This window comes from Anastrepha ludens, chromosome 3, assembly GCF_028408465.1.
Source record: "Anastrepha ludens isolate Willacy chromosome 3, idAnaLude1.1, whole genome shotgun sequence".
NCBI lineage: Eukaryota > Metazoa > Arthropoda > Insecta > Diptera > Tephritidae > Anastrepha > Anastrepha ludens.
This window is the reverse complement of record NC_071499.1, coordinates 3,581,725-3,593,551: the sequence shown is the minus strand read 5'-3', so window position 1 is coordinate 3,593,551 and position 11,827 is coordinate 3,581,725. Positions and strand designations below refer to the sequence as shown.

Below are 11,827 nucleotides of genomic sequence, written 5' to 3'. Positions count from 1 at the left end.
AATAGAAAACTGGCCTGCATCAGTGGAGCAACAGATTTCAACGCATTCACCCCCAAGTGAATTTGAGTGGCTCCCAGCTGACAAGTTTCATGAAAATTTCGAACCTTACGTAATTCACGCACAGCAAGTCGACGGACATTACTTAACTCGTCAATGCTTACGATAGATATCAGATTTTTCATTCCAGCTCCACAAGTTGAGACGCACAAATGCAGGCTGTGATTTGTTGGTGAGCATTACAAAATAAATACTGCCTCGTAAAGATGCGTTTTAACAAGGAATTGGCCTAAAATAGCAGCTTAGTAGTATCAGCAATAAGAAAGCACTAAAAACAGCGAAAAGAGCGTGCGGCAATAGCAAATATTCAACAAAATGGAATAAATGCGTATACGTGACAGATTTCTTTCCTTTGCCTCATTATTTGGTGCGTGCGAGGAAGTTTGTTGCCTTATGTGCTGAAATCCTTTAGATGCGTAGCCAAATTGCTTGCTTCCCCAAATAAATACAATTGAACAAAGAAAGAAAGCTGTGACTTAGGAAAGCAAATGGAACAATTTGTCCTTGAAAGATAAAGGGCATCATCTCTTGGCACCAGATGTTTGCACATACACACATTCATAGGAGTATATGTGTATAAACAGAGTCCTTTGTTAATTAAGCCCGTGCACATTTCCGCCTGAGGGTACTGCAACTTTATTTACGCATTCACGGTAATATAGAACTCTTCTATTCGTCACTTCTCTGCTCGGCTCACTACTCTTGCTAACGCTTGGCAAAATGAAGAGGCCTATTCAATCCAAAAACTCGACCCATTTCCTTGCTTCCTGTGCTAGCTAAAGTTTTTGTTTGTATAAAATAGTGAGGAGAAGATTGTGGGAATCGTGCGATGAAAAAATACTTAAAACTCAGCATACATACATGGCAAAGCACATGAGCATCTACTAAAATCAAAAATAAATAAAAGCTTAAGTCGTCAAAAACACTGCATATTTGTTTCTGAAGATCTCGAAAAATCATTCGGCAGGGTGTAGGGCAGATCGCCTCCTCGTGGTGCACCCTGGGTAACGCCAAATGATCTGCGGCCTTAACGGCCTTAAACCTGAACGGTGACGACCCTGCATTCTTTTGGCATTCTCTCTACTCTATGGTCTTGAACTTCGTTTCCTGAGCTGGTGGTTGCGGCATTCTGCCACCTGAGTACGCTGGGGTGAAACTCAACCGAAACGGCTGGTGGGCAAATGTCGTGACTGCCCCCGTCCCGTTAAAACCCTGGCAGGCCTCGGAGTACGTTCCAAACTCGTCGCCATTGGGTTGGTGGTGTAGGTGCGGTTGAGATGACTCCCGCTTTGCGTCCGATCTGGCTCTGAACGCATACCTCATAAGGGTATGCGTCAACCCTAGCACGGCCTCCCTGCCTCGGCACAGATAACCGTGGGATCACTTAGGGACGACTACACTTTCGGGTCATGGATAGCGGCTCCGAGTGGGGACCCAGTAAAACAAACATGAATATTAACAACAACAACAACAACAAAAAAAAAAAACCAAAAACCCGAAAAATTTAGGCGGCAGTGGGGATTCGGAGCCGAACCCCAAGGTCTCCTCACTTAAGGAAAGAGGGGCGGAACCGCCTTCTCTAACCAGCCCTAACCGAGAGGCAAACCCGGGGGACAAAACAAGTAGGTGCGGAAGGGTGTCGGAGTCGACGCTCAAAGCGTTATCTGGGTGGAAGTCGGAATCGACTTCGAGCACCATCCCAGGGGGGGTGAGCGGGAACCCGCTTTACGTAGGTAGACGGTCGCTTGCGGAACCGCCTGCGACCCGTAGTGAGGTAGGGCTGGAGGGGATGGCCAGTACCAGTAAGGGGTTTTCCCCAAGCTTTCCGGGGGTTTCTGGGACTTCTTCTCAGGGGTCCCTTGCTAGGCTTAAACGGCAGCCAGGACAGAGCAGGAAAGCCTTCTCTGGCCAACGCATAGCCGCTAAAATCCTGGAACGCTACGGCGGCCAAAATGCTTCGCAGGTACCTGAGAAGTATTTAAGGACGCTTGAGTGGGCCAGGATGGTACTTAGCGGGGCAGAGAAAGGCCGAGTGGAAAGGGTGGGTGCGGTAGCACCGCCAGTAGAATCGGCAGTGAAGCGGCAACGCTCTCAAGAGGAGGAAATTCTCCGGCCGAAGAAACCGAGGACTGGGGGCGGTCCGCCGAAATCTTTTAGCGAAGTCGCTAAGCAGGCGGGATCCATCACTCTGGGGGTGGTCGACAACAGCAGGGAAGATGGCGCCATTTCCAGGGACGAGTGGAAAGTAGTGGCATCGGCCATCTCTGCGGTGTTTATGAAGGTGGTAAGGGAAAACCCTGGACCTCCACCGTGCTGTGAGAGTGCCGGGTGGCACAACGGCACCTTTAAGCGAATTGTGTGTGCCGATGAGCGGTCGGCCACAATGTATAGGGCGGCAGTAGCTCTGGTGGGGGAGGTCTGGAAGGGACCCAGCCGGAAGCTGTGGACAAAAAGGACCTACCTCTTCGTCCGCGCGCCCGGGTCTGGCTTCCCTCAGAGCCCTCTGCTCCAGAGGATATGGAGGAAATCCTCCGTTACTGTAACCCTAAACTTCCCACGCATAACTGGAAGGTAGTCAAGGTGGAGAAGTCCGAAGGACATTTTCGGCAAGCGCTGATTCTGCTAAATGCAGAGTCCCTCGGGCCTCTCGCTGAAACTAAAAGGATCATCACCTATGGCTTCGAGAAGGTAGTCATGAAGGTTTACCAGACCAATGCCAGAGGTGATGTCTCTGCAACTCCGGTAATGCTGGGAGGGGATAGGCCCACGGTAGAGGAAGCTCCCGTGGAGATGGACGTGGAATCTGTCATGTCGGATGGGGGCAGTGCTGACGACGTCCGCTCTCTAGCGGGGTCAGTCTTCAGTATCGGGCAACTGTTCGACAGGGCGGAGGAGGAGGGGCTTCTGGCCTCGGATAGTGAGGAGGCTGACCTCAGGATGTTGGAGAAGATTATTGAAGATGAAGATTCTTCAAATAAATCTCCAGCACTTTAAGGCAGCTTCCGCTAACTTACTAATCCACCTTGAGCAAGGTGGAGTTGACGTAGTCCTGATCCAGGAGCCGTGGCTGAGCAGTAGTGGTATCTCTGGAATTAGGACGAAAAACCATTTACTGATGGTTCACAGTGGTGCAGGTAAACCAAAATCCTGCATACTCATCAGAAAAGAACTAAAAGCATTCATTTTGCCTAATTTCAGCAATGAGGACATTGTCTCTATAAGCCTAGAGAGCACCACCGGGAGACTCTGGCTGATCTCAGCCTATATGGCACACGATGACGAGGTGGAGCCACCTCCGTTACTGCTAAGGGAGGCCCTAGCTGAGACGAGGCGGAGAAAAATCGACGTCATTATCGGAACCGATGCAAATTCCCATCACACTTGCTGGGGAAGTTCGGATATCAACTCAAGAGGTGAGTCACTTTTTGATTTTATTTTAAGCGAAGACTTGGTTATTTGCAATAGAGGTAAGGACCCAACCTTCATTACGGCGGTTAGGGAAGAGGTGCTTGACCTCACCTTAGCCTCTTCTACACTTAGGTATCGAATATCTGATTGGAGGGTGCTCTGCGCCCATTCCTTTTCGGATCACAGATACATCCAGTTTTCTTTGAATGAAACCAAACCGAATAGATCCTCCTACAGGAACCTTAGGAGCACGGACTGGGACCTATACTGCAGAAACCTGCAGGCTTTCCTTCCGGAAGCACCGCAAGAAAACGCGGATCTCTCGGAAGAATCTATAGATGTATTGGCGGAGACATTCACCGCTGCGTGCAACAGAGCTCTCGAGAGCGCTTGTCCACTAAGATCGCCCCCCAAAAAGGAAAAACCGCCTTGGTGGACAACCGAGCTCACGGAAATCAGGGCTTCTTGTAGGCGGCTCTTTAATAGAGCCAGAAGACTTAAGTCTCCCTCGGGATGGGAACTGTACAAAGTAGGACTGGGAATTTTCAAGTCCGAAATCAGGAAAGCGAAGCGAGACTCATGGCGGAGATTCTGCGAACGCGTGGAAGGCTGTCATGAGTCCGCGAGATTCAGACGTATTCTCTCGAGGAATTCCACGCCTATGGAGTACCTGAAAGACAGCTCGGGGTGCTGGACCATGAGCAGCGAGGAGTCACTCCGGTTACTCCTTGACGCCCATTTTCCGACAAATCCGGGCTCGCTTAATATCGGCTGGGATAGGGCGCATAGCACTCCACGCACCCACCACGGATGGCTGAATAAGCGACGCCTGGCTTGGGCGATTGACTCTTTTAAGCCCTTCAAGTCACCTGGGCCCGATGGCATTATACCGGCTCAACTGCAGAAATCTGCTGAGGTATCTTGTCATTGGCTTCTTCCGATCTACGCGAGCTGCATAGATAGGGGCTACATACCCAGATCATGGAGGGCTGTGAGAGTAACTTTCATACCCAAGGCAGGAAAGATTTCACACGTATCCCCTAAGGATTTCAGACCAATCAGTCTCTCCTCGTTCCTGATAAAAACCCTGGAGAGGCTGATTGATCTGCACATAAGGAGTGAAATTCCTCGGGGGCGTTTATCGTACGCTCAACATGCTTACTGTAAAGGCAGATCGGTAGAGTCTGCTTTGCATACAATTGTTAAGGATATCGAGGTGTCCCTCCACCAGAAGGAGTTCACTGTGGGTGCCTTCCTCGACATTGAGGGGGCTTTTAATAATGTCCTCCCGGAGGCAATCACCAGGTCGCTAGGTAAACTAGAAGTCGGAACCGAACTCATAAGGCTTATCCACACGATGCTTACCGATAGAACGATCGTGGCAGAATGGGGTGACACCTCTCTCCGCCGGCAAGTGAACAGAGGCACTCCGCAAGGCGGTGTTCTCTCGCCACTACTCTGGGTTGCCGTACTTAACGGTCTGCTGGAGGAGCTGGAGGGGAGGGGATGTAAGGTGATTGCATACGCGGATGACGTGGCACTTATTGTCAGAGACAAGTTTCTAGATACTCTGATGGAACTGATGCAGGGTTATTTGAATCTAGTTATAAATTGGACCGCAAATTCCGGCCTATCGATAAATCCTCTGAAGACGGAGCTCGTCTTATTTACGAGGAAATACAAAATACCAAGAGTGTTTCTCCCCTCAATATTGGGCGCTCCGTTGGAGCTCTCTGACAAGGTGAAGTACCTGGGACTCATCCTTGACAGAGGTCTTACATGGAAGCCAAACATTGAGGAAAGAATCAGAAAGGCAACAGTCGCCTTGTATGGTTGCAGGGGCGCTATCGGCAAAAGATGGGGCCTCTCGCCTAAAGTCACTTTTTGGCTTTATAATACGATTATAAAACCAATCTTGCTATACGGAGTCCTTGTCTGGTGGAACTCGCTAGAAAGGATGGTATCAGTTAAGAAGCTGGAGAGGGTACAAAGGTCTGCCCTCATTGGAATCAGTGGGGCTCTCCGTACCACTCCTACTCTAGCACTTAACGCTATGCTGAATGTGGCGCCCGTGGACATTGTAGGAAAAACTACCGCTGCACGCGCCGCAATCAGATTGAGGTGTTCGGGCCATAGGCTAGACTTAAGTTACGGACACTCTAGCATTCTTAAAAACTTTGAGTTCATCCCTACGGTGCTGGACCACTGTACACCCACGCTAGGTCCGAGCGGACCTTTTTCTACTCACATTCCCTCAAGGGATGAGTGGGCGGGGTGCAACATTCGGCGGCAAGGCATGGCAAACATGTTCACAGATGGCTCGAAGTTGGACGGAAGGGTTGGTGCGGGAGTATTCTGTAAGGAGCCTCCCATCAAACTTAAATTTAGGCTCCCGGACCACTGTAGTGTTTTCCAAGCGGAGGTATCCGCAATTAAGGAAGCGGTGGACTGGTTGCTTAATTCGGTAATTACCGTTAAGGAAGTAAATATTTACTCCGATAGCCAATCGGCAATTAGGGCCTTGGGCTCGCTGTTTGTGCGTTCGAGACTAGTCGGGGAATGTCTGGCTTCTCTCTCGACTGCATCCGAATACTTCATCATCAGGCTCATTTGGGTTCCCGGTCACAGCGGCATAGAGGGAAACTGCTGGGCTGATGAGCTGGCTAGACAGGGAACTTTGGAGACGGTTTCGTCGCGTAATGAGAGAATTGGGGTTCCCCTGAGAACCTGTGGTCTGCTCCTGGAAAGATGGGCCTCGAGACAACTCAGCGAGCGCTGGGCTAGTGCGCAAACGTGCAAGGTCGCGAGATCCTTCTGGCCACGGGTAGATCGGGGACGCTCAAGGGAACTCCTAAGGCTAACAAAGCCCCAGCTCTCAAATTTGGTGGGCATCCTTACCGGACATTGTCCGTTAGGTGTTCACGCTGTAAGACTTGGGATTACCTCAAGTCCGTTCTGCAGAAACTGTCTGGAGGACGAGGTGGAATCATCTCAACACCTTCTTCTCAGCTACCCTGCTCTCGTCTGGCAAAGACTTAGAAATCTGGGCTCCCACTTTTTCGCTACGCCTACGGATATAGCCGGCGTAAGTATCATAAATTTGGTGAAGTTCATTAGTAGTTTGATACGGCTAACTACGAACGTAAATCAGCCCCCGTCGGCGCCGTCGTAAAATGTATGGTCATCATCGTATCTAATCCCAAGGCTCCTTCTTCCCTCCCATCTCCTCTCTCCTCTCCCATGTATGGCACCACAACGGACGAATTTCTTAACATTTGTCCAAGTGAGCCCTTTAGCTAGGGCAGCCATTTAACCTAACCTAACCTGGGCATACCCAAAATATTTTAAAAATGTCCATCATCTTTCCTCTCGCACAGAAGAATCCCCGTAAAGGTAGAAAGTTACCCATTTCAGAACTTTAATTCCGCAAGGCTCCCCCTTCTCAGTATTTCTTTCCAATTCTTACACGAACTCATTGCCAAAAACATTAAAAAAGATGCATAGAACTGATTTCATTGGCATCTATGCAGATAACATCTTCGCATTGTCTACAGGCACTCAAGAAAAAGTATCACAAGGCCTCAACGAGATTGATAAAAAATCTACGAATGGTCGATCAAAATGGGAACAGTAATTCTAGCTGATAAAACGAAAGCTTTGCCTCTTTCCCACGCGTACACTTCTGTCTTGTGTTTGGCCGAGCTCCTCATCCTATTAGTGGTGTGCGTCTTGATGTTTTTCTCCAAAATTGAGCGACGTATAGTGTTAAAACGACTCTGAACGGCGGTTTCCTATGAGGAGCCTTTTCAGACGATAATTCTGATTTAACGCTGCTCATTTTTCATAGGACAACGTAAAATCTCTTACCTGGCCTGAAAGCCATCATAACTCACGTTCTTCTTTAGATTGGGCCCCATTTGGGCGGATTTGTCATCTAAAAGTAGTTTACTAGAATGCATTACCTTTAGCGGAGCCGTAGGAACTATTTTTTTCAAAATTATACCACACAAAATGTCATCGTCTGTGTTAAGCGTCTTAACCTTCAAGTCGCTTGCTGTTTATTGTATCAGGTTATTCTCCTATTCTCTTTCGATCTGCGCTTTCACAGTTATTTTCATAATTTCCAAGAATGTTTCTCTTTCGTATATAAGAAGTATTGAAGCGCCTAAATAAATACGTATATATTTTTCCGTTGTAGGCAATCTGTTCGCTAAACTCACTCTCTATTTTACTTCATTGAGAACGGTTGTTCTTTTATTCTACGTATTTCTACAGTCTGAATAAAAGCAAGTGCATAACATAAATTTCAATACTATCCAATTTTATACATCAAATTATACAGGCTATTTCACACACAAGTTTATTGCAAAATTGATAAAAAATGTATCGTAACTTATTTTGCAAATTGTCAATCTTTAAAAACAACATAACGCAAAATTCTTGATTTTTAAGGCGGAAATAATCATCGGAATGAGTCGACAATTCAAAGGCTGATGAAGGAATGTCAAGAAACTGGAGTTTCTGTTGAGAAAATTGTTGCTGTAGTGCAAAGTGTTGCTGAACAACATTCCACTTCGATATCTCGACGTTCTCAACAATGAGGCATTCATGAATCGAGAGAAGTCAGGCGGATTTTGATGGACATTTAAATGATGTCACTTTTCACTTAAATTGAATAGAAATTGTGAAACCTAAAAAAAATAAATATTTACATATTATATTTTAATACAGCAGTAGTCGGTGCGCTACAAATCTCTATCATGACGGCCTTTACTCCCCTTCGTACTACAAAACAGTCACCCCACTCGCTCCGTACCCAAAAGTATCGTTCAAAGGCAAAAAGCCGCTGCCTAAGAAACCAATGCAAAACTATATCATAGCGGACAGCGGGTGACGCCACAATACTGCTACGGCGAAATTGTTTTCAAAGGGTACCGCGTCCATTAGCCAAGAGCGTCGTAAGACAACCACGCTAGACAGCAGATGAGCATTAAGGCAAAGCGCCTAAAGCACCTACATTGAATCTTGTGATACGAACACCAGGTCCGACTGAATCCCAAGCTAGTCTGAGGCCCAAGCTAGCTCATTCCACCATATATCCATACTATCAACAACGGGCCTAAAAACTTTGTTGTTGGGGTTACAGATAGATCCGATTACCACGAACGCCGTTCAATTGACAAATTTTGATCTCACTAAATGTCTTCCTTTACAGGCAAACGAACGGAATGGAATATTCATTGCTGCTTTTAAGTCCTGCTTCGGGTGTTCGATGAAACCATTTTCTCTATTCTGAGCTCTATTGGACGATTAAAACGACCAAAACTATTTACAGACTCGGGGAATGCAGTTTCCATGGATCCACCATTTATAGTGGATACTAATAATTAGTATACGGCTCTCGAGTGAAATCGAACTCATTTTTGTAAATTGTAGACTCTCTACTTAACATTTGTCAAAAGAGATGACAACGAACTGAGGCAGCCTAAAAAAACACTGCTGAAAACGAAATTGAAATTTGAAAGGTCTTTAGGAAAGGCATAAATAAATATAACCTTTATAAACGCCACATGTCATGCAAAATATGCCTCAGGTAAGCAAAGTTCAGTTTAACCTAAAGTTAGAAACTTATTTACTTGTTTTCTATGCTAAGTAAGAAAAGTTGTTAATGACTTTTCGTCAGAAGTAGGCAATATATAATTAGAAACAATTGCCAAAAAGTACAAACACACATACAAAACTTTCAAGGGCCGAAATCTGCCTCTTCCACGTTACCGCTCGTCAAAATGTCAAAACTTTGCGTGACTGTAAGCCTTTAAGAGACAGGAGAGAAAGAGCTTAGCAGCTCTTGTCAAAATTTGAAATAGGCAGAGATTTCTAATGAAAATTCACAGGTGCATATGTGTGTGTTAACGCTGCTGAAAAAAAATTTTAATATTTTGCAATTAAGTTGAACGAAACAACTCGTTTTTTGTGCTACCATTGAACAATTTTTGTAGCTTTAAGTAATCGAGTCAGACTAGGACTCACTTCAAGCGTACAAGAAATGCAAGCAGAGAAAAGTTTTCAATATTCCTCAAGTGAGTGCTACAGCAGACAACTTCCCCCATTTCTGCAGCTCAAAAACGCTTCCAGCCCTTCAATTCATCAAAATATGCACATCAATCCTAATTAGCTAGCACTGCTGCCAATTAATTACAATTGACCTACTTAGCAACTAAGTAATAGTCCACCGATGCATGTTGCATGACATTTCCGTCGCACATCCAAGCATGCGAATGCTTTTAAATAATTTTTAATTGAATTACCCAGAAAGTCATAAAGCATACTCGCATACTCTCGTTTCCGTTTTCGTGTCGGAAATCTCATTTTCCTGGCAATCGCCTCGCTCCTTCATATTAATGACGCATCTTTGTGCCTCAATTGTTGTAAATGTTTATTACCAAGGACAACATTTCCAGCCAGACTTTCATTGCCGCAAGTAGTAAGCAACGTTAAGCAAACTGGAACGCATTGCGGAAGGAATTCAAAAGCTAAAACAACACGAAATTCAAAACAAACAAAAAACAATAATAAAAAATTGTTTATGGACAAACGTGCGCTGACTGCAAGACGATGTTGTCGCCGCCGCCGCCGCGCTGCGAATATCTATATTACTAATGGCTCATCATGCGACTCCACGTAATTACCATTTGCATTATGGCCAAATGTCCACCCACGGGGCGTGGTCACGAGTTCATTAAAATATTCACACTGGCAGCGGCACTTGAACTACAACAACGTCTGCTTCGACGTGTGGCCACTTGCGAATGCCAGGAAAATGGAATGAAATGGAACGTCGACGACAACTGCAGTGCTCGTTTCTTTAAGTACTTGCCACATTCAACTGGCTTGCAACTATCACCGAGAAGTTGATGGGGCGCAGTGACTGTCAATTTGCCATAGGCAACAAACAGCCGCAGCCTTGAGTCATTGGATGAAGGTGCGCTGCCACCATTGGACCCTCGAGGCATTATCAACGTTTCAGCGCAACTTTTACTCCTCCAAAAACAAAGAAAGTTCAGCGTGAATGGGCAAATAAAGTGCAAAGGCGGAAATGAAAATGGAGCTATAACTTTCATTGCAACAACAAAGCGTTATGACATTCGTACAGCAATCGAGCGAAATACAGGAAACAGAAAAAGTTCACCGTGGCGTTGGTGGCACTTCTATTTTTTATTTTCCATATTTTTCTGCTTTTTCTTATTTCGCATACGTTGTTGTTGTTTTTTGGTTGTGCTACAATAGCGTCGCTTTTGCTGAGTGCAGATGACTTTGTGAATTGGGTCACATTTAAAATTTAAATGCACATTCGGTTGAGTTAACTGCCAAATGGATTTATTTATGCTTCATACACACACACACACACAGAAACACACGCAGGCACTTTCATGCGCACCGAGTGCTTAAGTTTATTTACGCACAGCAGCTTTGTTGCCAAATTTTAATCGCATACCAAATTGCTACATAGTAATGCAAAGCGTTGAACAACTGCAAATTTTACAACTTTTTTTTTTTTTGTAGCCACTAGAGATGCCAATCCCGTGAAAGAAAGAAGGCGATTAACAATCAATTTATTTCAATATCCAAGCCACTATTGACGACATACGACCAGATTTATAAGAAAAAGTAGTCAAAAATTGGTCTGATCGAATGAACCATTAAACTCGTGGCCACGACGGACACATGCAGGATATCATTTTCTAAAAATAAGAGCCGTGAAATTATCTACCATATTATAATGAAACAATTCACTCCAACAATATTTCTGTTTTGTACTACCATTTTAAGTTCCCGAGCTCTTAAAAACACCCGATATCATAATATCTATTTTAATGGTATTTCTTCTATAAATTGTTGATGTACAGGATATAATCCTATGATAAAGAAGAAGTAAATAATATTCATTTTTATTTAAAACATAACATATATTTTTTCATACAGAATTTGTGTATATAAAAACCCTGTTTTACACTTGCCGGAAAAATTTAAAAAATCCGTCAGTGCTCAAGCATCTAAAAGAAGGATTCTGGAAGCAGGTTTAAAATGCTCAAGCCCAAACGAAACCGTGGCTTTCAGCAGAAATCAGAAAAGTATTGAGAATGAGCTCTCCAACATTTATGGAGGAAGATTGGCCGAATGCTCCGTGGTCTGATGAAACGAACTTCGAGGTAAACTTATTTTACATCGTTTTAAAATATCGAGGAAATAACACAAATCTTATTGTACAAAACGATTAGTTTTCCTTTCCTTCAGGCGTTCGTGAGGCGACGGGTTGCAGAGGAATACTATCCGGATTTGCGGGGTACCCACTGTTAAGCAT

The 11,827-nt window shown here is 45.1% G+C and overlaps 1 protein-coding gene across 1 annotated transcript in view; it reads left to right on the top strand.

The window, feature by feature from the left end:
- Positions 1-2,059: 2,059 nt before the first annotated feature.
- LOC128856401 (uncharacterized) overlaps positions 2,060-11,827 on the top strand; it is a 49,601-nt gene continuing 39,833 nt past the window's right edge. The window contains exons 1-2 of the mRNA XM_054091699.1: positions 2,060-2,372; positions 2,943-3,470. Of these exons, the coding sequence (XP_053947674.1) occupies positions 2,060-2,372; positions 2,943-3,470 (841 nt within the window). The remainder of the gene's footprint in view (positions 2,373-2,942; positions 3,471-11,827) is intronic.